Source organism: Struthio camelus, chromosome 5, assembly GCF_040807025.1.
Source record: "Struthio camelus isolate bStrCam1 chromosome 5, bStrCam1.hap1, whole genome shotgun sequence".
In the NCBI taxonomy this organism is placed as follows: domain Eukaryota; kingdom Metazoa; phylum Chordata; class Aves; order Struthioniformes; family Struthionidae; genus Struthio; species Struthio camelus.
This window is the reverse complement of record NC_090946.1, coordinates 50261221-50286842: the sequence shown is the minus strand read 5'-3', so window position 1 is coordinate 50286842 and position 25622 is coordinate 50261221. Positions and strand designations below refer to the sequence as shown.

General features: G+C 36.2%; 1 protein-coding gene across 12 annotated transcripts in view; it reads right to left on the bottom strand.

The window, feature by feature from the left end:
* Positions 1–25442, bottom strand: part of DPH6 (diphthamine biosynthesis 6) — a 265858-nt gene extending 240416 nt beyond the window's left edge. For 8 of the 12 annotated variants that reach the window (XM_068946343.1, XM_068946342.1, XM_068946346.1 and 5 more), the window contains exons 1-3: positions 25217–25435; positions 20989–21083; positions 18454–18647 (exon numbers count right to left, since the gene is read on the bottom strand). In XM_068946343.1, the coding sequence (XP_068802444.1) occupies positions 18454–18647; positions 20989–21083; positions 25217–25239 (312 nt within the window). In that variant the 5' untranslated portion in view covers positions 25240–25435. Of the gene's footprint in view, positions 1–18453; positions 18648–20988; positions 21084–23900; positions 23977–24967; positions 25108–25216 lie in introns of those variants that run through there. The other 4 variants (XM_068946340.1, XM_068946349.1, XM_068946345.1 and 1 more) reach the window with 3 other exon arrangements.
* Positions 25443–25622: the final 180 nt, after the last annotated feature.

The following is a 25622-nucleotide window of genomic DNA, read 5'->3' as shown; positions in this document are numbered from 1 at the left end:
CAGATCCTCAATAAGCAGCAGAAAATGCCCAAAGCTGCTCTCTCAGAGGAGCCAGCTGTTCGAGTTTAGGAAGAGAGACAGACAAGTTTCAATTTATCTGATTTGTTTGTTTCACTGGAAATTTCAGTATCTAATTTTCCTCTAGATTCTCACCATAAAACTCTGGAAATGTTTTCCCTACAAAATGGAAATTCTGCCTTTCAGTCAGGTGATTGCAAGACAGCTTCAAGATAAGGCCATAATGCGGTACATACTATAAAAGTGTATAAAAAGAGTTACTAACTTTATTAAAATATTCCATTCAAAATAGTCAATGCATACAATAACTTTCCATGAACGTTCTAGGTGAGTCTGGTCCGATTTTCCTATTTTACACAGATATAATGATTCTGAAACTAAATGAGATATTCTTTCTTTGTATCATAAACAAGAAAAGTAAGAATCAGGTCCTAAAACATCAGATCCACATGAAGTCTAACTCATTTTAAATCCAGACAAAGCTGAAAGTGGCAAGCCTTCAGGAAATGCCAACATATGCAAGCAACACTGCCCCAACCTTGGCTGACAAGCACGAACCTTAGGGGACAATTAGAAGTTTATTTCTTTAAGGTAGAGAGAACTTGGGAAACAGAAAGAAAGGGAGGCTTAAGGGTCTGCTCTGAGGAAAAAAAGGAAAGGAAAGATATTTAGAAGGACATTGGAAGAAAGAGAAAGGAGAAGGCAGATGACAAAAAGGCAAACAAATGGCAAGAGATAAAAAGAGAAAATATCCGCTCAGAAAAAAGCAAAAAGGAAAAAGGAAATAAATAGCAAAGTAAAAGGCTCAGAGTATTTTCTAATAGAACAATGATAAAAAATTACAGATAAATCGCCTTCCTCTAAAGCTTAGCATGAAAATTTTGTTAGAAAAAAGAAAATGATCAAACTGCAAAATCTCTTAATTTTATCATAACACCTGCTATATCTTGCTTTATTTATCAATCTTCAAAAATCTGAAATCTACGTTCAGTTCTGTGAAGTTCTGACATCTCATACCGTCAACAGGATTATAGTAGCTTCAGAATGCTTTCAGAATGGCAACTGTTATGTCCCCTTAACAATTGCAAGTAAATGTGAGGCTGATTACAGTCAAAAAGAAAATTACTTCCTATTGCTTCCAATTGGGTGAAAGTGAGGCTTTCCTTTTTTGAGGAAGACAACATACCCTTAGCCATCATGAGAGTGCCAAAAAGTGTAAAAGAACAAGAAGGCATGGTGACAGAGAGAGCAAGGTTGGCAGGGATTAACAATGTTTTAGAAAACAGGACAAGCATGCGGCCTACTGGGGTGAGCCTGAGATTAAAGGCTGGTGAATGTTTATGACTGGAAAGAGAAAGTAATGAGACTAATTTTAACGTAAAAATCAGAGGCAAACCTGGAGAACAAAAAATATCAGGAAAGGCCGTAGGCCAGTAAACATTGCAAAGAAAATCAGAAACACTGCCAGAGAGAGAACTGTCAACTGAATTATCCTGAACCTATTGTAACATAATCTATTCCAAAAGGCAAAGAAAAAAGGATGACGTACAAGTAAATTGTTGAGCAAGGAAGAAGGGAAGATTAGAGTATTCCTTTTCCCCTATTCCCCCAAATCGTATTATCTTTAAAATCACGCCTTTTGTTCATCTCAACAAATCTTTATCACTGAATTCCAACATTGCTCCTACCTCTTCCACTCCTAGTACCAACTTACCATGAGTAAAATCTGAGGAGAAAAAAAAAAAAAAGTAATGTTAAGGTAATTTACATATTTGATCTCTGTTTCTCTGTTTAATTCTTTTCCTCTTTTTTTGAGGCTTGATATAATGCAAACTCTTAAGTTTAGACTTACAGTACAATTCAAAAAACATTTTGTTGAAAGAAAATATTCCTCTATACGATGCTTTAATATGATATTGATAGCAAGTATATAGTAAGATAAAACAGCCTAAGTAAGGTATACCTTTTCCTTTTCCCATCCAGGTTCCATACCTTTAAAACCCTCTCTCAAAGCTAGATGAATTTTTTTTTTTTTTTTTTTTTTTTTTAAGTTCTCTGGTATTCCCTACAGGTAACTGCATCACAGAGAATAGAACTTTTCCATGTGTTCCTTCACCATTCCTCTTCACTCACTTCTAAACAGAAGACAGATTGTTATAGTATTTTCTGAGATTAAGAATAAACTGACTCTAAAACTCAGCAGACAATATTGCTTAAATCAGAATTTCCCTAACTCAGCTTGTTGCCTGAAGAAAGGCATCTCAAAGATGCTTTACTGTTGAAAGGTATAAGTATGAATTTTAGACACCAGGCTCTGAATCGTGTGCCTCTTCTCTAATCAAGGTACTGTAGTTATTTACTAACTTTTTTTACACAGGAACTCAAGTTTCAAAGGACTGAGACATCTAACAAATGTGCACTTATGACCATGTGGCCCTGCTCTAAGTGACTGTGGACAGTAGTTACAATAACATAAGAGGGAAAGGAAAATAGGTTTTTGTTAAGAGCAGAAGTATTTTGTTCACTAAGGAAACTACCAGTCAAGGGACAGCCTCTAAGCCTAGTCCAGCATAAAGTGACTGTGTGATACAAAAAGAGTAAAAGAAAAACCAGCCAGATCGGGACAAGGATGTTCAGGACCACTCACATTCATTAAGGTGTCAGTCCCCTTCCCATTCTCAGAGCAGATATTCACACAATGGCCTACCCACTATTGAGCTTTCTCATTCACTACAAAGAAAATCAATGTGGCCTTCCCACGAATATTTTTGTCTCATTTACCAGAAGTGAAACACTTATAACAGACTTTCAACCGTATAGCTATGTTTTATTGAGCTGCCAGTTTTTAAACTGACAAGTTTTTCTAGTTTCAACATTTTAAAACAGTGTCTCCTGTTTCTGCTGCATACTATATTATCAAAGTTGTATTCTGATTGTATGCTTAGGTCAGGGATCCCAAACCTATTTTCATCTGAAGTAATAAAACAACAGGAGACTTGCAAGTCTGCTCTCAGTCAACAAGTTGGTAGGATACATTCATCTTATTTTGATAAATGCATTTCCTATATTTTAAATGCACATATCGATAAGAACATAACATCCTCAGCATTGATGGACACCAAAACATACCAATGAGTCACCAAAGAGAGGAGTGAGTTCTACACTTCCCTGAAGCAGGAAGTTAAGTACTAGAGATGACCCCTGCCTAATACAGGCACATTTGCATAATTAAGGAAGTGAAAACTGATATTCTAATTAAGCATGGACAGCATATCTCCTGGATAAGGAGGAACAACAAAATGCTTGGGGTGAAAATTAAATATAGATGGATCCTCTGTGAGTCGTATGTTCATTCACAGTGGAAACCAGCTGCAAAAGCTAACACCTTGCACCTGAAAGGAATCAAGATAACAACCTAATTATGAAATTTGAGAAATGCTCATCTAAGCAAAGCTCTAATGTCAGAGGTCTAGATAGGCTCTCTCTCTTAAAACAACAACAAAAAACACCCTGCCTCCTTACCAGAAACCTACAAGTCAGCTGAATGACAGAATGGGCAGGGAGGGGGAAGAGAAACCTTTCTTATTCTTTTCTATGCAATCTTAACATATATCACCTAAACATAGTTTGCACCTCATTTCCTCAGTATTTTACAAACAGGTTGTAATTGTGCTGTCTTCTTAGCGTATCTCAAATAAATGTTCAAACAGAGATTGCTAAGTGTAGCAGGGAAAAACTTTAGGTAGATTTCAGAGATGATGGAAAGGAAACTTCCTAGGAATCATAAGGAGATGAACGATATTTGCTGCAAAACAACGTCAGAGCTCTGACTAAAACTAACCTGGAAGCAAGGATCCTCCAGCTTCCAAATTTCTTATAGATTCAAATGTTAATTAAATTTTTGCCATGGGATATCGCTTTGATCCAAATACAGGAAGTCTGACACCTTTCAAAACTGCCTGTATTCAAATAAAAGCAAAAAATGATATACAAAAACTAATAATATACGCACTTCTGTGGACTGGACATAGCATTCTTGGAAGATTTTTTTTTAATGTATTTGTACATTTTACTTCATACCTAAGCAACTTCTCTTTGCAGTAAGTTAACTACAGTCATAGAAAATAAAAAGATAATACAGTAGGCTACTCTATTAAAACTGCTAACACTGTGGCAACGACCAAGGAAAGACTAGTTCCTATTCTGCACGGCGCTGCACCCACATCTTGTAACATGACAAACACTTTCTTTAGTTTATATGTACCAGGAATATGCTGGCAGCCAAAATTTTGACAGCCAGGTAAAATAATTACTGAAAGCACGAGTACTCCAAGGCTGGAATGACACTGACACAACCATATCAGGAGCAGCTGGTAATAGCACAGTACTAGGAGTACCTATAAACTGATGAAGCAGTAACTACAATGTAAAAGAAAGAATAAATCAGTCAAACAAAAATTCCCACTGAAACCCCCAGTTAACACTTGAATACAAAAATCTAGCCCATGAAACTCATTTCCTGCACATGAAATAGCAGCTGACTGGCAAATAAACTTGGTAGCCCTGTATTTCATATGGCAGAACTTTCCAGATAACTCGTCTTTTACAAGGTGTCAATAGTCATCCAATCAAATGGAACTAGCATTCTGGCAACGACAGCACAGGCCATCAAACTCTCAAAGAAATTTCAATAGGCACAGCGAGAGGGGAGTATTTTTCTTCTTCAATTGATGAAGATTTCAAACAACTACTCTCCTCTCTTGCTGCAGTTACATGTGATAGCAACACAGAAATTCAAAGAAATCTTTTAAAATGTTTATTATATAAATGATTTAGTTAACAGTAGCAGCTTTATATTTTGAGAAAAAAGTACTTTATGTCAAAATATTAAAAACATCTCCTAACTAATAGCACAGATTTAGTATTGAAAAGAAGATCTAAGTCTCAGAGTAAATCTTCCTTTGAAAGCATTTATCGATCTTTCCTGTGCAGCAGCGTTCACCGTTTCTGTAAAGCAATACTTTTGAGAATGGTGATGTAAGCAATGAATAAGTCACAATGACAAGTGGGTAATAAATAATGACTGACAGACTTTCCCTAGGAACACAATACTGGTCTCCAAAGGTTAAGGTTAATGCTAAAGGTGTCAAAAAAGGGTTATTGTAGCACCAAAAAAAATCACAATAACTGGAAATCTGTATAAGTCTAAAGAAAATTAAGAGGAATGCTTTACTTAACAATCAAATTGCAGCAGAATGAAACATGAATACACGTATGGAAAAGACTAATACCAAGCCAAGCAATTATAAAGCAACAGTTATCTAGCTCTGTAAAATCACAAACGTCAAGCTCTGCAAAATATTAGGTTTCTATACATATAAACATGTATAGATTTTCTGTGCTGGTACACAGGCCGGAGAACATGGAAGCTAAGGAAAGCCAAGAAGATAAAGCTATGCCAGATAATTCACCTACTTCAATGACAGATTGTGTAATACATGATGCCTAACTGAAAGAGAATGGCATCACTGTTTTAGACACCAAAAATAAATGACAAAAAAGGCCAGACAGCATCAAATACAATATGCAGTACTACTGCTATCTTACAAATGACTCATCAAGTCACGCATTAAGGAGCACAAGTTGTCTGTGGATAACATGGAAGACAGTAAAATAGAATACCTAAGGAATGCAGAACAAACAGTTCCATAAGAAAATAGTTTGAAAGAAAAAAAGAGTGTTTATTTGTTTTCTGTCCCTCACTCCTCACCATCTCCTGGCACTTTACAGTTGTTTGGAGAATATTACATACTCTTCCTATAGTAGTAAATATAGGCATGCCATAAAGTGACTGAGTAAAACCTAAATGCTATTTTTTCCTCTTAAAAAAATGTTATGCCATCAAAAATACTATCTCATTTGATCGGCTTCCACAGAAAGAAAGAATGTAATAATAAATAGCCCACTGAAGTTATAAAAAAATATACTTTTAAATGTCTCTGGTGAAAAAAGTCACCATTTCTTTTTTTTAAATAACATTCCACTTTAGATTGCAATATTTATTTTTCTTCCTATAACTAATATTTACTGTTAGCTGGGAAAAAACAGTGCCTCACATGCATACGTAAGATACCAAAGACTTTCCCAGCACTCAGTCTCCAAAATTTTCAGTTTTTTTTTTTTTTTTTTAAACAGTCAAAGTAGTACTGGAAATTAAAATTAAGGTGATCTTCAGTCTTGTCCTTACATGCATCAACTCAGATTTCATGAGAGGATATTTGAAAATGATTTAGTCATCATTCTCAAGCAAGTTACTTGAAAATAAGTGATCGGTAGTCTATAAACTAAAAATGTACTCTAAATATATTCTTCTTCATTAAGTATTTCAGAGAGAAATCACATAATCCAACTAGATGAAAAGAAGTGTGATATTTTAGGGGGAGGTAATAGTTGTAGTGTGGGGTAAAACCATCACTGACATTTTAATTAAAAAAAAAAAGAAATATATGCAGAATAAACAGGATATTTCCTATAACTGTCTGTAGTGGCTCCTCTGTCACTGCTCTGCACGATCTTGGTAAATTATGCAGGCTCTCAGTAGACAGAACAGCTATAATTCATTGTCTCCAATAATGTAATCTACATTTATCACTACTTTAATTAAGTTGAATCTTAATTTGCTAGTTTCATTGCAAGAAAATATACCTTATACATTTTTTTCTAAATAGAAACCATCTTATCTGTCTCAAAGGTTGCACTTCAAAATTAAACCCTTCTCTTATTGCCCTTCTCTTATTCTCAGACTGCATTTTTAATAAAGCACTCATATTTGTTTTCTTCATTAAAATATTCTCTTTGATTTTAAATTTCATTTTATAAGCAAAATTACCATTAATCTGAATGACAGATTTGTCCAAAAAGAGTGAATATTGATAATGTTCCATAAAAAAGATTAAAATCTTATCTAAAACAAGTATTTACTGATTACAAACGAAATCCAGATCACCTATTTTCGCTAAGACGCATTTTCTGCTTTTTCTGTATGAGGTAAACTTTAAAGGATACTTTACAAACTAGAATAAGCCGATATCCATGGCAGGGCTATAATGAAGAAAAAGCATACCTGTTTTACCCCAACCCCCCTGCTCTCCAAGAAAAGGAAACAAATTAAAGACAGCTCAACAGGCTTGTATCGGTATTATAAAGCTAACAGTGCACAAAGAAGCTCATTAACAACATGAAACAAATAAACAAAAAAATCAATATTTAAGATTAGCAATAATTGGGTAATCAATACAAGATTTGATTCACAGTTTTAGTTAAGTTTAGAATGAAGTAAAGTGACTTTGACCAAATTTAACCTTTTCTGTGGGTAGAATAATAGTGGCTTTACTCAAAAAACATAGGTCACCTTTTTAACTTTTGTAATCTTTATATGTTAATGAAGGTATTTGCTGGATTAGCCAGGACATGCTATAAGCCATAACAGTTCTTCCAGCAACATTTCAGTATATACAATCCTATGTGCTGGTAAAAAACAAAGCCCTCAAATGATTAAAGGCTACAGATTATCCATAAACTAAGTAGCCAAAAATCAAAGCTTCTACATACTACGCTCTCACCACATCTCGCCTCTCATCAGAAGGGTCCATTTTAATTGAGTCTTCATTTATTACCAGATCGCAAGTATTGCCAAGAATGGTTTGTGATGTAGAACGCTATTTATAACAACATTCTTATCACTTGTTCCTCAGAAAAAATGGTCTTCAGAAGTAGAAAGCTGGTGCATTTATCCACCTACTATTCCAAAAGTACTACGGGATGTGGGCAGTCATGTGTTTAACACAAATCATTAGAGATACAGGAATGTTTTGAATTGCCATCAATGGTTACATCATTAATGATAATTTACTGCAATGACTTATGATTTTCAATTCATAGAAGTGCATTAAGAGTGTGTTCTACACTTACATTAACACTCCCCATCATAAAATAAAGCCATTTAACTTTTCATGGAGTGACTTTTATGATGCTGTTATAGAATGAACTAATTGTAGTAGTTAAAACATTTATTTTTCAAAGGTCATGCTTTTTATTGTAGCTTAAAATATTTGTAGCTTAAAATATTAAAATGGTGTTATGTGTGTGTGCATACAAGAGAGAGAACATGAGTGAGCGCGTACTCATGTGCATGTATGAGAATGCAGGGAGCACGTGTGTTCAATACCAAACCTCGCCAACAAGTACTGCACAAAATGTAGAATAAAAAGTGATTTGCATATTAAGCTATAATGAGGTACAAAAAATCTAAATTGTAAATGAGCTTTAGAGACAAATCAATTCTAATGAACAACAATTACTTCAGTCACTGTGTGAATTAAAACAACGTCATTAATAAAGCTTAGGTGTTCCGTTGGTGAGTATATCTGAAGTCCCTGGCAGATCATGCAAGACCTAGTTAAGAAGAAGCAGCAACCACAAAGGAAGTAAGTTTGAAATTATTTTATTTTGAGGCTCCACATCAAGCAAAAAATTCAAAAAAGCCTATATGACTCAGAAAACTCTATACAGCTTTAACGGCTGTGCTGAACGCCTTGTAAAAGTTCAGATTTTCACTAGATAATGACAAGAGATAGCTTACAAACCTAGAAGAAGACTCAGAATAATCTCTTTTGTTCCCTTTCTTGAATGTAAAACAGTCAGTGAAAATTAAAATGTTTCCTTAAGAAAAAAAAGGGCTTTTGTTTGAGCTAAAAGTGAATCTAAACATCCTTTTCTTTACCTGAATGCTGAAACCCAGCAGCAAGTAGTAACCATTTATGGAGAAACTACAGAGGGCACTGTTGTATCAGTTTTCAAGTGTTACAATGGGGACAGGGCCCAAGAACACTGTCAGAAAAAAAAATCCAGAGTTAGGAGAGCATGTAAATGCACTAAACCTAATACAATAATAAGGCAAAAAGGTAAAATGACTGAGCTGTATTTCTGAAGGAAAATGGACTGAAAAAAAAAGTTCACATAACAGACTGTCAGGCTGATAGGAATACTGCAGTGCACATATTTGGCATTTTCCTTTGTAGTACTTTCTGTGGAAAAGGTAACTAATCATAGCACCTCCTTATCCTTTACAAACAGCAACCTATTACTGGAATCCTAGTCACAATCAATATGAAAATGAGTGCTGACTGTTATGCAATTCTTCCATAGACAGAATTTATCAACAACAAGAATATCTTTATATTGTACAGTTCTGCTTAAAAGACCAATTCTATTTTATTCCTTTCTGTAATGCCAGTTACAAATCAATCATTTCTATTTTGAAAATAGTAATGTTGGTGAAATACATACCAAATGAAATCCTAGTCTTTCCAGAAGAATTATCTTTAAACATACTGATCAGAAATAGTAAGTGTACAGCTGAAAATAATTTAAGTGTGCAAATGCCCTGCGTAACTATGATCTTTATATCAAATGGGGGGATATTAAATAAGTCAGCTTTTATAAATCAGTTATAGTATAAGTAACAATTACTTTTTTTTTTTTTTTTTAAACAAAGAATGAGCTTAGGATATTAAAATGTTTACAAATTTGACAAATTTTTTGCTGTTCAACTATACGAAAGCTCTCCTGTCCTTGATTGCATTTTATTAGAACTAACCCCAATTACATTTCATTAAATACTAATAAGTTTTAAAACATATATTACTGCTGCCTAATGAGATTTGTAAACAACATAAACCAGCCAGTTGCCTCAGCACAAAATAAGATTATTCATTTTTCTTATTTTTCATTTTTATCCTCAAAAAGCATGCTGAGGTTGCCAAGCAGGAAACCAAAATACTGAAATAAGATATGAATAGTACCATCCATTTAAATGAGACTCTAAAGGAGAAAGTTATTGCTCATTTTTAAACATCCTCGTGGTGAAAACCACTAGCAGCATGTTTTACAGTAACATAACAAAGATCATAGGGCTTTTATGAACATTGACTCCAATTCACATTTAAGGAGGAAAGACTGCATGGAAAGTATTATCAAATTAAGATAGGCAATAACTTCATCAAAAAAAAGAATAAACACCAACAGAGAAGAAGCTCAAGCAAACAGACAAGACTGTGTCATTGCAAAGCACATACCAGAAAACTATTCTAAGCATTGTGCATGAACTATCAAAAAATCTAACACACACACAAAAAAAATCTAACAACAGGCACTGCCTGTGGATATTCACTCGTATCTACATCCATAAGAACTGTGATGGTAACTGTGGGGGAACTGTGTTTCTAAGCATCCAAAGACAGAAGTACCACATAAAAAGAAACTGTCATAGAAAATGGAAACCCAATTTTTAAAATGAATTGCACAAATCGGTGACAAAAATATATTTACCAAGCCAGATCCCAGTTCCTTCACAGGCACTAAGATCTGGGACTCCTTCTAAGTGAGTCAAGTAATTATTTTAAGCTACTTGCTATTATTTAAAAACAAAAAACAAAAAAACCCCATTGAACTGTGTTCACTGGGTTTCATCCAGTTTTTGCAATCTTCAGCTGCTAAGAAGGTCCTGTATGTACAATGTTAAGTGGAAAAGTCCACTGAATTTGAAGTTATTGCATATGCTGTCTTTAGCTTGATTCTATTTTTAAATTACAATTACTTTAAAATTGCTGAACATGCTCCTAGTCTAGCAATCTATTTATTCCTTGCTTTTCTTTATTATTGTTTCTGATTAAGACTACATTTTCTGCTAAATAAAGTTTCATCCACTTTATTATTTCTATGTATTAATACGTTATAGCTATTAATAGATTACACACCTTTTGAAGTGTATATGACTGTAGGCAGGCTGTATGCATGTAAATAAAACTAACAGGTTTTATTAGGTACTCACAGTATTAATAAAAGAAGAGCATATTAACCCATTAAGAACATACACTATGACACTAGGCTAAAAAAAAAAAAAGTTCTTAAATTAAGGAATAAGTCATTTCTATGTAAAATGTACTGCATTTTAACTCAGAAATGTTACAGCTCATTCTCACTGATCCACAATTGGATCCGAATGGAGTTGTTATTGAGGCTGCTGAGTCTAGGCATGTCACTTAAAAAAAAAAAAAAATCAAAACTAAGAAAAAAAGTGTTGATAACATCTACTAAATTGGCTTAAACATTTTAATGTATTTTTCCATTTAACTATAATACTGAGTGCCAAAATGTTAACAGATAACTCTCTAAATATTCAAGATATTTAACAAGATATTTGAGGTTACTTTCTCCCCATGCAATACAGCATATTAAAACCAATTTTACCTAAGTAATTTATTCAAAGCTTGATTGTGAGCAATAGCTGCTAGAAGAAATACAGCATTGTTGATTCATATACAAGCATTTCACTTAACTACATTGGATAATAGCAGTGCTCCTAAAGGAGTATAAAAGCAAAGCGATTAGAAGTCATTACTGTTAATTAGCATTCACTTTACATTGATGGGGATGAACTTCTTCCTACTACGCAAATGGAAAACTTTTATCTGAAAGCCTGCCAAACCTGGCCAAGGTAGGCACTGACATAAAGTGACACTGACCAGTAAGTAGAATTAAAAAATAACAATTAAAAAACCCAAACCTAAGGACAGATCATCATCCAATTAGTGAGATTCAGTTTTTTAAACAGGAAAAGGTTTGAAGGGAATGAGTAAAACTGGAAACTCATACTTCACATTCTGCAATCTCACTGATAAAAGGAGGAAATGTGTGTTTATCAAACTTGCTGTGAGTGCACAGTTCATTTGGCGTCCTGTAAACAATGCCTGGCTGCCCATTTCCAAATGCATGTGAGAATCTTGCAACCCAGAACTTCATATTCAGCAGGCAAGGTCACAGTAGAGATGCCCCGGAAATGGGAAATTAGGAAAACCTGGCAATCAGAGGTTTTAAGGCTGACCAAAACAAGCCCCAGGGCTTGCTTACCATCTTTCACCACTAGCCTGACTGTCTCAGCTTATTCAGTATTAACACAACAAGACTGAGAGTGAATAAAAACAATTCCACACACCTAACAGGGAAAAATACAGTGACTTTGTTGTTTACATAGAGCTCAACATTTCTCACGGTAAGAAGCTACCTCTGAGACATTGCTCAAGATCCCATTCTGGAAGGAAAACTGACCCCTCCTGAACAGTTCAGATGAGGAGTGGAGAATGACAGGCATCCTGTTGATTAGTAAATTTCCTTGTTCCCATCTCGTTTTAAAATCTAAACCAAAAAACAAGCCCCATCTTGTGAATGGAACAAGATACATCTCAATATTTTTTCACTGCCGAAAGCGCAACCAACTATGTGATTATTTCTTGCCCCTTACTAATTTGCCCTCTCATTCACTGCTGATGACAATGGTCGTCCTATAGCTTGGTCAGGAAAAGCTACGGGGCTCCACTCCAGAATTAACTAAATGGAAAAATTACAGACCAGTAAAAAACAGTTGTTCAATACGATGAGCGCAAAGGGACAATGTGAATTCTCACAGATCAAAATCTAAGCATTTTAAAACGTAGAGGAACTTAGTGATTACTGCATGAAAAAATCATCAAATATTTTGTCTCAAAATAATCTCATTTTACAAAGAAGCAGTTATTTATTTCTTGTCAGCCTGGGTAGTCATTTCATGAGTTCCAAAAAATATACAATATTCAAGCCTAATAGCAAAAAGAAATGTAAGAGATATGGTGTCCAAAAGCTCAGCTAATCAACAAGACTGGTAGAAGGACCAAAATAACTTCCATTTTTGTGTCTATCACCGTTCCCCCAGCCTAGGCACTGAAGAGTCGTGGGGTGTTTGTTCACACTGATGTTATGATTCTCTTTGCTGTATATAAATTTGTAGTTCAGCAACTGAAACACAGAAAAGTTTAGCTATCAAAATATCAACTGCACAATTCTCTTGATGTGCAATAACCTTAAAATATGAAAAAAACAAGGGGGAGGTGATTATTTGAGAAATTCAGCATAAAGAGAGATACGTCTCGCTGTAATTTCTATCATTCTCATTGTTAAGAAATATCACTCAGAGAAATTAGCCTACAGATCCACAAATAATTCAAATGTTAATAGGGAAAACAGCAGATTTTCTACAATTGAGAAATGGGAAATGATGACTACAATGGAGCACCATTCTACAGGTATCTGAACCCTCTGGATCCCACCAGTAAGAGGGGAGGAAGGTACCTACCTGGCTGAACTTTTATAAACTGCAAAATTAATCTCATGAGCAGCATGCTGAAGTCCTCAACTAATGATTCTTAAAGTACTATTTTTTACAAAATTATAACTGTTAATTTATTCCAATATATGGCTCCAATAACTGAACATTCTGTTACATTTTGTATCTATTCATTAATGTTCAAGCAAAAGACAATGAAGTTTATCTCTCTCTCAGTGCTCACAAGCCACATTAATTGGAGCAATGTGTTTGTTCTGGGAAAAAAAAAAGATTGTAAGATATTACTTTATTTTGAAGGCCAAAGTCACAGCGAAAATCGTAAGCAGAACTGATGCTTTAAAATAGCCAAGTCTTTCCTAGCTGATTCAGTGATTAAATTTAAAATATTTTTTTAAATATATGACTAGACAAAAATGTGACTTAGTCAAATACAGTAATAAGTAATAGTAGTAACAAGTAATAAACTAAGTAACAGTTTAGACTTATAATGAAGAATTTAGTTAATACAATCCTAACATCTATGTTCTAAGAAAAGGTTCATGATTAACAACATTTTTTCCTTGTACAAATATGTTACTGCATATTAGAATGGCGAAGAAGGCAATACCTTAAATTCAACAGGAGCAGTGGATGACTGCTGGAACAATGTCACAGTTAACATAAAAATAAGTCAGTCATACCCTGAATAAAAGTTAAACTTCGGAGAGTTTAAAAGTAACAAATCAGCAATATTACTTCCAAAAGTCCCAAAAAAGCTTTAATGTGAAGATTACTACTATGCCAATGTCACAGAAAAGCAGCCACGGATGCACTGAGTTTGAGAACTCATTTTACCCATTATCTACAGCAGCTAAATTTTGAAGAAGGAAAAAAAGAAAGATTGCTTTCGTAGCATGAAGGAATACTATTAGGAATAACGTGGAACCGAAAGCGTTATCTTCTGTGAGAGAATTAACCCCTACACAAAGACTGCAGAGTAACCCCGTATTTCATTCATTCACCTCAAGCCTTGGCACTAACTCCTGAAGAATGCCAAATCTTAGGGAGTTTCATGGAATAATGATAGGACCTAGAGTTCCCTCTTTTCCACATAATCCTGCAGGGACTTCTATCAACGTATCACGTGAAATAACATTAAAAATTACACAGCTATTGCAATGTTAACTGTAGTATGGACAGGAATATTTCCTGTCGTCAGTAAACATCATTATGGTTTTATTCCAAAATCATGATCCTATTCTTCAAAAACAATTATTAACTAAAGGAGTCACGCCATATTAATAAGCTCTTTGGTGCTGTAACTAAAAGGCATGTTACCTATTCCCATCAACCGACTTCTTGAGTTATAAGATCACTGCTCCAGGATGCTCTGGGATACTATTTTTTGAAAAGAATTACAGCTCTTTTCCCTCCCAGGATACTGATAAAATGAAATAGTGCTATTATTATTAAAATATTTCATATATCCAATACACCCAACAGCAATGCCTGTTTTTTCAGCTGATGATCAATGATATCATAACTAATCCTTCTAGTTCTGAGATGCTAATTTCTTTCACGCATACTGTTCTGGTTTTTGTAAGTTCACAAGTTCTGACCCCACAAAGTGCTTCTCAGAAAGAACTCTAACAGAAACTAATGTGTTAAAACTGAAAATGCACGGAAAACGATCTCTCATGCTTTATAAATAGGCATAAGCATAAGTAAACTTATTACAAAGAAATTAGAAGCAGAATCAATATACTTTTTCTGATATCCTAATTTCAAAAACAAGTACTAAAAATTTTGTTATAGAAAAACATGAACAACTAGCTCAAAGAAAAAACTCTTCTGTCAAGACCAAGGTCCAGAATTCTACAACTCTCCCAGGGGTGGCATCTCATCAAATAAGAGCCAGGCCCTCACATAGCAGAGGAGACTAGGTACGAATCTTAGGAGAGGACAGAACTGTCAACTGAAATCCAGCCCCGAAGGAAAATATTTCGCAGGGGTTTGAAGCGACCATACCCACTGCCTTAAACAAAAGTTAAGCCATAGATACATAGCCTATAGAAATCATCCAACATTCTACTTGTCTAGCATCACTTCAGTATGTGCTTGTATTGAATACCAATATACATTTGGTCATTATCGTAATTACCTAGAAAAAGAAGAAAGAATAAAAACACCTATACAGAGGAGTATGTTGCAGGAAAGTTTCATAAAAGCCCCTACATGGTCCGTTCTTTCCAATTACTAACGTGTAGGAACCACAGTTTTCCTACACATTTTTCTGACTTCAAAGACAGAGCGAGGATAAAACCCTGAAGGATATTTCAGGTAACTAAGGAAGCCTAGCGCTTGCATATTTTGCTGGAGAAAGCCTAAATCATGCAAATAGACAAACATGGACAGACACCGAATTTCAGTAATCCTTATTTAGTAACATGGATAGTAGATTAAATTATTCTTAGATTTCAGGACTTAAACATCTTACATTAAGTAGAAGTACTGCTATCAGGTAAGAACTGTATGTTTAGACACATTAGGCATCATATAAGTATTCTGATGTGTTTTCCAACACATATTCAACACAGATGATCTAGAATAGGAATCAGGCAACTAAAAATAAATATAATTTAATTCAGTATATCACTCATCAGGGTTTGTGACAATAAAATGATCAGTTTCACTTTCATCTGCAGTCAATACGACTTTCCGAGTCCTGTGAACTAGGACAAGACTGTTCTGGGTTTCTTAGCAGTACCGGGGAATATTTAACTTTTTAAAAATCTAGTTCTCATAAAATTGTTTTTAAAAGTCTCAACTACTTCTGAAATCATATTAGTTTTTCAAATGTAGTTTGTTTTAATTTATTTTTAAACAACTATTTGTTTACAAACTGAAAGTAAGACACACTGTGGCTTTCATCTGAACACACTTTTCCTGTATTCCTAGGCCCAAAACATTAGATAGAAAAAAGGTATTTCGACCATTGCTTTGAAATTATGTCAACTTAAGGCTGCATTTTTACAAGCATTTCGCAGATTTCTGCCCCTGCTTCAACAGGCAGCAAACTGAGCTGTCTGTTTAAAACTACTAGCATCTTCTGAAAAAAATAAGAATCTCTAAAGAAAAATGACCAATGATTAGACTTGCATAGTAAACCTATAAAATACATTTATAGATAACTGTGAAAAAAATCAGAAAACCTTCAAAGTTACTGTTTACACACAAGAGGAAATAAAGGTTTTGTCTCTTTCTTAAAACTAAAAAGTAATCAACATGAAGAATTACAGATCCTGTAGATTATTTCCTCCTCATATAACTACTCAAGTACTTGTCAGAATATGCAGGCCTTTACTAAAACTTTTGCATTAGAATTTCATAAATAGGCTTGACTGTAAAGGCAAGGTTATACAGTGTGTAACATATACACGGCAACATATTGCTATTATTTATGGCTTTAAAATATCCTATAGTGGAATTAATACTTCTACACAAGAAAGCAGCAGCCATTCAGTCCCAGACAACTCGATAACGTCTCTTTCAACTATAGTTATAATTATCATGTACGAACTTTCAAAGTAGAAGTTGTCAAGATTCAACATTAGCATTAATTTATGTCAAAGCATCCATTTCTCCAAAGACAGCAAGGATCGAAAGGGAAATTTCATCTTAATTGCCACTAATCTGCTCATTTTTAATTAAATTGATCAGTAATTTATTATCTTTCCCAGCGTCAGAAAGCTGTTATCATGCAGTTTTAACAGACGATATATACTAGTCCTTCTAATTTCTAATATTATTATGGTTCAAAAAATCACTTAGAAGTGCTGCACCATATTTCTTTCAATTCCTCCTGCATGATACGCATTTTCCATTTTAAAACTTTGTGAAGTACTTTAGACTGATAATACAGCCTATATGCACCATTTTTCCACTTAGTAGTCTCATACTCCAACCCAGGTGTTGGATCTCAATTTTACTTTAGATGAGCATGATCTCCCTGCCAAAAATATTTAGAAAATGTAACGCCTGACTTCAACATGGTTCAGGAAGCATCATCCTGCACTCAAACCACATTCCTAGGTTTATCTGCTAAATTATTTCTTAATACTGAACAAAGCATAAGTCTGAAGCTTTCAAGTTTATGAATCTCAATTCTGGTTTCCAGGGGGGGAAATGGAGTGGGAGGAAAGGGGGCCGGAAAACGCTCAATACCTAAACTGAAGACCAGAAATATCTTTAGCTAAAGTTTCAGAAAGTAGTCGACCAATTTTATAAATAAAACTAAACATGTATTTACTTTTTTAATAACTGCAGCAATTAACATGACCTTCTGAACATTACATTGCTTTACTACTGTGCACTGGAACCATCAACACAAATAACTCAATTATTGTCCTGAAGGCACAGGACAAAAGAGAAGACATAACATGTTTTTTACTCAAACTTCATCTAAAAATTCTGGAGTCAATTAGAATATTTCTATTCATTTCTCCCGAGAAGTAATTCAGATTCCATTGAAACTAAGTACCACATTAAGTTTTTGGAAAACAGCAAAGAGCAAATCTCAAGTGTGTTAGGAAATATGCTCATTACCTCTCTTAAAGTGGTTTTATAGCTAAAGAGATTGGTTTATGTTATTGCTATTATATGATACGTTAGAATTTAGTTACAGGGCTACTAGAATCAAAACCATAACTATTAAATATTTTGTAACACTTTGTGAATGATCCTGCAACATATAAACTTGGTTTATAGAGCATAAGTGCACACAAATACAAATGTATAGACATTACTTTCCATACTTGATAAATGCACAAAACGCAAAAGATCTCACATTCAAATAACCAAGCAATGCATTATTTAAATTGTGAAACTGTATAGTCCATTTTGGTTATAATTTTTACAATTATGTTTTTTGTATTATCTGCCAAGCACCTATTAGAGGTGTATTTATTGAATAGGAACAAGGTTTTCGTTTGAAATGAGGATCAATCAGCAATTAGTCTGATTTAAAATCGGGGAAAAAAGGAACAAATTAACTAAAGTTATGCTATATATTTACATTGTAAGGAAGAAAAAAGGAATAGAAACTTTGCTTATAACAGCAGAACCGCCCAAATTTTTTTTCACAGCTTCCATAAATACGCAAGTGGATTATTTACTTACATTCACAGATCAGTGTAACGTATTTAAGTAACATATTGTCTCTTAGTCATTCAACATACCTTAACAAGTTTCAAAAGGCAGTAAAGGTCTTCAACCTCATCTTCCTCACATGTGGTATACACTCGTCCAGTATTAACACTGGTACCTTTTATGAAACAACGATAGAGTGGCAAATCCATTGCATCAGCATATAGGTCAATGGCATGGTGTCCTACTGTCTGATACATATAGCTGTCCAATTCATCAGTCTGCCCTGTCACAATTAAGAAATAATAAGCATGATATTAAGTACATCATTTCAACAGTTACACAAAATCACAGCATTTCAGAGCACTGAGAAAAAATTAAATGTTAATATTTTTTGTTTCACAGATGTCTGATGACACCCTCTCTATGAACACGAAATTAAAAAAAAAAAAAAGTAATCCCCCCCCCCGCCCCCAGCAGGCTTATGGACAAGACAATGCATGTCATGAACCTGCTGCCTACTCTGAAATTGTTGTGTCTACCTCTTCTTTACTATTCCTTCCTGCTTCATCCAAAAAAGGGTCCAATCCTGCTCCTATTTATACAGCAGTTCAGAGAGAGGCACAGCTCAGAGGCAGAAACCCAACTACATTTCAACATACTCAGTGCAAGAAACTTGGAACACACTGTAACACTGAGAATAAGCAATAGGTTGCCAAAATTTCCAAAAGTGTTACTGTTAAAATAGCTATCATGGTCGTCAAGAGTGAAGAGCAGATTATTGTAGCTTAAGTAGAATAAAACGTAGAGTGCTATAATGCTTTGATTGCTACAAAAAGAAAAGATCTGTTACAATATCCAGTCCCTTTCTACTCCATTTGTTTTAAAAATTAACCTCAGAATGTAATCAACTGCTTGCCGCTGTTTCTTTAATCAAGAGACAATCTTAAACTCTCTGATACACAATTAACATATAAAATCATTCAGATAATTTTTTAAACAGATCGATAAAGCAATACACCATTACTGCTGAAATTTCCACCTCATTTGTTAAAAACTAACACAACTCGCTATCTTAATGCTGATTTGTAATGCTGGAACTCTCAATTTAGACCCGCACACATCAAGCATCTCTGCTGTATGCCCATATGGCACATCTTGCAGATAGAAAGGTCTATAACTCGATCGAGATAACTAATTTGTGATGTAACCATTATGTCACATCACATTTGATGCAATATAGTGGAACAGAGATATGTACTTGCCCAAAATGGGCCCAGGGACCCATAATCACAACTAACCAACCTGGTCAAGAAGAGATGATTTCAAATAAACCTCAGTATTTTTCAATGTATGTAAAACATGACAAGGTCTCTTTAAACCGACATTCAGTTCAGAATACACAGTTTCTTTATTAATTGAGACTATCCAGGCAACAGTGGTACAAGATAAAATAAAATGAATGGAACAGAATCCACTATTGCCTGAAGCACCTCAATTAACTTTCCACAAAATTTCCAACTACACACTTAAAGGGATCATTTTATGATTTTAATAATGATATTCTACATTTCTGATGTGGATAAATTAGTTTAAAGACAAACATATTTCAATAAGATTAGAAATCATTTTGCCCTAGCTACCAAGGGAATAAAATGTTCCTGCCTGCTCCCTAGTATTTGCCAGTCGTTTCATTGACTCATCAGCGATGTCAGCTAACTTTTCCCTTCACAATTTCTGCATATCTTCCTACTGAGCAGTTAACAGGTATCACATCTTACAAAAACATACATTAAGCAATTAACATATGTTAACATACTTTAACACTGGAAATTCTCCCCTACCAACTGGAAAACAATTTACTCTTTTCATTACTCTTTTCAAACCTCGCTTCAAGTCTACTTCATTCAGCTTATGCTCTAGCCCAAAACACAGGAAGTAATCTCTCTCTCTTCCCCCACCAATGGCTTAGATCTGCCTGAGAATCACCCGTTATCTGGTGCACAAATAAGTCTAGGTGCAGCTTGTGAGGAACTGATCAGAAAATTGCTCCATGCTAAAACTAACTTAGCAGGGCACAGAAAAGACGCGCACCAAGGTCAATTCTAATCCCAATCAGTTCCCCAACCCAGTTCACAAGTGCTGGGCTAGAACAATGGAGGAGGATGCATGGGGATAAGAACGAAGAGACAGCAGCAGAACTGCTTATTTTTGGCAGCCAGACTGGTTTATCCCAGTTTAAAGTGTTTCTAGAAATACAGTGCTTGTTTTGTCACATGATATCCCGTATCACTTTTTACTATTCACACAATAGAACTCACATGTTCCCTGCTTATACTACCAGAAATATTCATGTTTTCCTTTTTTCAAATTGCTCAAGCCTTTCTTTTACTGGTCTTCGTGCTTTACTGGTCTCTCGTGTTTTTTTTTTTCCCCTTTGAGTAAAAGTACAGTTACTAAGTCTCCTTATCATTTTCTTCCTTTTACCTCTTAGGGACGATTTCCAGATTGCCCTTCGATATGTAAAACTAAATACAAATACATTAAAGAACTTATTTCAGCCACAGCTGTGCTTCCATCACTTCTTATTTCAAAAAAAACTCCTGTGAGAAATGAGGCTTTCATACCTGTGCTTTCAGCAGGTCTTAAATTGGCTAGAGCAACAATCTGATGCCCAGCAGCAACACATTGCATCATATTATAACAGCTGTCCTTCCCACCACTGTAAGAAAAAGAAAATAGGGTCAGTTAAGCGAAAGCACTGCCAAAAGTTTTAGCCTCTCATGACTTTTCCCTAATTACTTAAATTTTAATATCATTAGAGCTGGTTACAAAGCTTTCAGATAAAAAGAAGGTTGCAAAAAATTAACCATGGCAAAAGGATAGGACTTCACCATACCAAAGCTTAAACAGAAAGTATAATTAAAATGGTTATTATTTAGGTGTAATATCTACATGCAGTTTCCATAAAACGTGCATCTATTTCTAATCTGTATCTTATTTCTAATCTGAGAGCTTCCATGAAGAACAGACATTTATATGAGAAGCCATTCAGAACAAGGACTGTCTTTTACTCCAGAGATGAATAACTTTCTATTCATTACGAGATAACTTGGGTAAAAAGACAGTATGCGCTCCAAAGAGCTACCAGCATTAGCAATCTTTTTAAATGAACATTTTAATGTTAGATTACACTTGACAGGATATTTTGAGTGAAGTTTCAACATTTTAAATGTACTTCCCATTTACAAAAGTTTTAATTACACAGGGAGCAAGTTCAATTGGCTCTGCATGGAACATGTGGTTTTATATTGCATATAACTGCAGATAAAAATAATTACTGCTGGTTTAAAAAAAAAAAAACTAGAAAAACAAATAGAACAAATTCTTTAAAGCCTAGAGATGATACCATTACAGAGAGAAAACCACTAATTTTGATATTCACTCCAGACCTACTGGAATCTTTTTTCACCATCAGTAAGGAAAGAATACTACTCTATCAAAAGAAATGTTACAGTTCAACACTAAAACCAAGAGTGATTTGGAGTATACACCACTTAGAAAATCCGAGTTCAAATCCACAGCCTTCATACCACAAGTGCAGACAGAGATTCGGTGCAGCTTCTCTAAAAGCCAAAGCAAAGAAGGCACAGTCTAAGTGTCGGGGACTAGAATACACAGATCTAGACCAGCTCTGTACAACTGCTTCTTGCCTCATTACAGTCACAGAGGGAAGAACAGGAGAATAGAGAGTAACAAGCAGGCCTTGCTACAACAGACCATCAGTTTCTTTGAGGCCACATTATTACTAATGAATCTCTTTAGCATTTCCAATGCAAAGTTCCCACTGTTATCTATCCCTCCAACTGGCCTTTCTGCTCAAGAGCTCAAAAGTGTGTTACAGGAATATAACCATACAGCTATTTCCCTCAGTTTCTGCTTTTATCCATGCTAACCTTCTGTATGCTGACCTTAATTTGCTCTGTAACTCAAAACGAAGGAGAAATAATACACATAACATGGCATCCTTTCAAACTTAACAGATTTTCACAAAGCAATTTTTATAGCACTGAAACATAGCACTGAAACATAAACAATAAATATAAATATGTTAATAAATACATTTCTGATCTGAGATTCCATCTATACTGGACATTTCTCTTATGCATACCTACAACTTTCTTCTAAGCCGGACACAGACAACGTAACATAAAATTGTATGTTCATTATATACTGGCTACTGTGCTTGACACTGCTCATGTAGTTATCATCCAGTTTGTACTATGAAACATCAGTCTTAACCAAATCATAATGGGACAAAGGTTCTTTTTCTTCTGAATGTATTCCTTCTAAAAAAATAATAGCTTTCCAGTGGTTCTGATTTCAACTTCAAACACAACTTAAGAAAAATCAATATATGACAATAGGCATTTATTTGCCTATGCTATTTACAGCATGTCAACGTTAACACTTTAAAAAAATAATCAGAAATAAAAATGGCACTAGGCTAAAATCTATTCATCTTTTCAAGCAGCTTTTCAAAACTAAAAAAATGATATCTTAAGATTTTGCTAAATTCAGATTACTTGATTGAAATCTGTGGAGTGCTAGTTGGACTGCATGTTACTGTATTGCTATTTATTTTCTGTATTACTGTCATCATGTCCTGAGAAACTAACTGTGCCAAGAAAATAATGGAAAAAAAAAAAAGGTGTCCACCTACAAAAGCTTGTAATGCAACTGTAAAACACTGTTAAGACCAATGAAGCCAGATAGCCAATACTGCAGAAGGTAGACTCAGAAGGGCACCAACATGACTGTTGTCAAATACATCGTAACAACAACAACAGCTACGCAAGCTTTAAGAAGAGACATGAAGGCAGATATTGAGGTAGCTTTGAAAATGTTTCCTGGGAACCCCTCCCAAATGTCATCACACAAGAAAGCACAAAGCATTCTTACAGAAAACTGACTGTATGAAGTTCAGCCACATTCAGGATTACTTTTGATAATGTTCCAGATACCATAACAGGTAGGCTTATAAACAAACAAAATGTCAAAAGAAAAAATAAGGTAACCATAAAGATACAGCTTCATAAAAGGCTTCTGGAAACAAAAATTCCCTTTTATTGACAGGTGTAACCATTTGCAGCAAGAGAATTCTAGAAGAGTTAGAGAGTTGAAAAAGCATCACATTTCAGTAGGAAGAGTGGCTTTAAAATGACTATGATTTAGCACAAAATACAATACAGGGTTTACTTCATAAATACCACCTTAAAACAAGACTATCAACTTTACATGTGTCAACATTTTAGAAGAAAAAGAAACACGCTAAAGTAGTTTGGTATATAATCCTGGCCTTTTCAAAAGTAAGAAGCACTTTTTAAATAGACTTCTTTTTTTTCCTCTGATCTCTGGCACTAGCTCTGTTACAAAGATTTCAGACACTTTGATGTCTCTTTAAAACTCCTAAAACTATTTCTGAAACTAAATCCATCCTTGTAAAATTGCCCATTAAAATAGCAATTGTGTTACAAACCTTTTTTAGGATTTTATTCATCTTGCCTTTTAACACATTCCTCTGCTTAGAGAATATCAAAATAAATAAACCTGGATGCCAAAATCTTGTCTATGCAAGAAAAAGCAATAAGTTTTGCTAGTCTGTATTTAAGCAAACCTGCAAAAATACGAGTAACATTTGCTATATAATTTTTCTCTTTGGGTAAGTTTTGCACTAATTTGTACCTACTGTGGCCAAACCCAGTTTCAATAGGGTTTGATATTAGTCATCCCCTGAGATAATTTAATACATTAAAGGTTAAAACTTCAGTAAACAGAGTTATTGCACCCAAAGATAACGATACAGCATCAAGACCAATCCTTTCCCATATGTATGTTCCCCAGCTATGAGTCTTTCAATGCACTAAAATTTCTCAAGAAAGGAACAGGTCTGTCTTTGTTAAAAAAGAAAAAAAACGTTAATCTCTTTCTAAAAATACAAAAACCTATATGCAGTACAAGAACTGCAGAAGCTGACAGCGACCAGCAGAAATACGGGGGGGGGGGGGGGGGGGGCGAAGCAAATAAAGGAGTCCCTGAAAGACAGGGCTGCGCCAAACTACTGTTACTACTTGAACGAGTGAAGTTTTTTTGTTTTGCTTTTGTTTTTTGAATGAGCGAAATTAAATATCTCTTTAAAACACACTACGAAATCCATCGTAAGAGATCATGAGGTATTTGTACCGCACCAAGAAAAACAAAGCAGAACAAACAAACCAGCCAACCCCCGCCCCCCCCCCCAAGACCGCCCCACGCCTGGAAGCCCCGCGGGCCGGTGGCAGCAGGGGCTGCACCCCAGGCGGCCTGGCAGAGGCCGCTGCTGGCGCTGCCCCGGCTCCCGCGGCTGTCGGCGGGCTGGCCAGACCACGGTAAAGGGGCAATCAGTGAGCAGGGCAAAGGCCTTCAGATTTGAGCGGAGACTGGCACTTGTTGAACGTCCCGGAACCGGGAGAAAACGCGACGAGAATGGTTAGGGGCTCCATCCTGCCTGCAGGCAGGGCCCTCCTCGCCCCAGCGCTGACACTTGGGAAGCACAGGGAAAAGTACCGCGCGGGGCGGGCAGGAAGAAGCTGTTCCAGCTCTTTCGCTGGGCCCGGGGGAGGAGGGGAGGCAGGAAACGCATGTGCAGGAAGCGGCGGGGGCGCCCGGGTCTCCCAGGCGACGCGGGGCGGGCGCGACCCCCGCGGTGCCCCCAGCGGGGCGGGTCCGGCTCGGCCCGGCCCGGCTCCGCTCGGCCTGCCGGGAGGCACGGCTCGCTCTCCCACCTGGCGACCCCTCGCCCCGTCAGTCTGTTACCTGATTAAAGCCACTACTCTCATGTTGCGCACAGACCCCTCCGGGGGTGGGGGGGGGATGGGGGAGGTAGCCCTAAACAGGGAGGTGCGTGACAGCCGCAAAGCACGCGCGCAGGCGGCCCTGCTTTCCCCGGCCACGCCGGGCCGCGCAGGCTGCCGGCTCCGCCGTTGCTAGCGCTACCGGCGCCGCCGCCGCCCGGCAGCGGGCCCTCCTCCCGGGGCAGGCCGCGAAACTGCCTGCGCCAACGCCAGCGCCGCCGCCGGGCCGCCCCGCCGGGCCCGGCAGCGCGCACCTTCCCGCGGCCACGCGCGGCTGCCGGGCCGGGGGCGGGCGGGCGCGGGGTGGCGGGGGGCAGCGGCCGAGCCGGCGGCCGCGTAGGCACCGCGCCGGGCGCCTATGTGCGGGC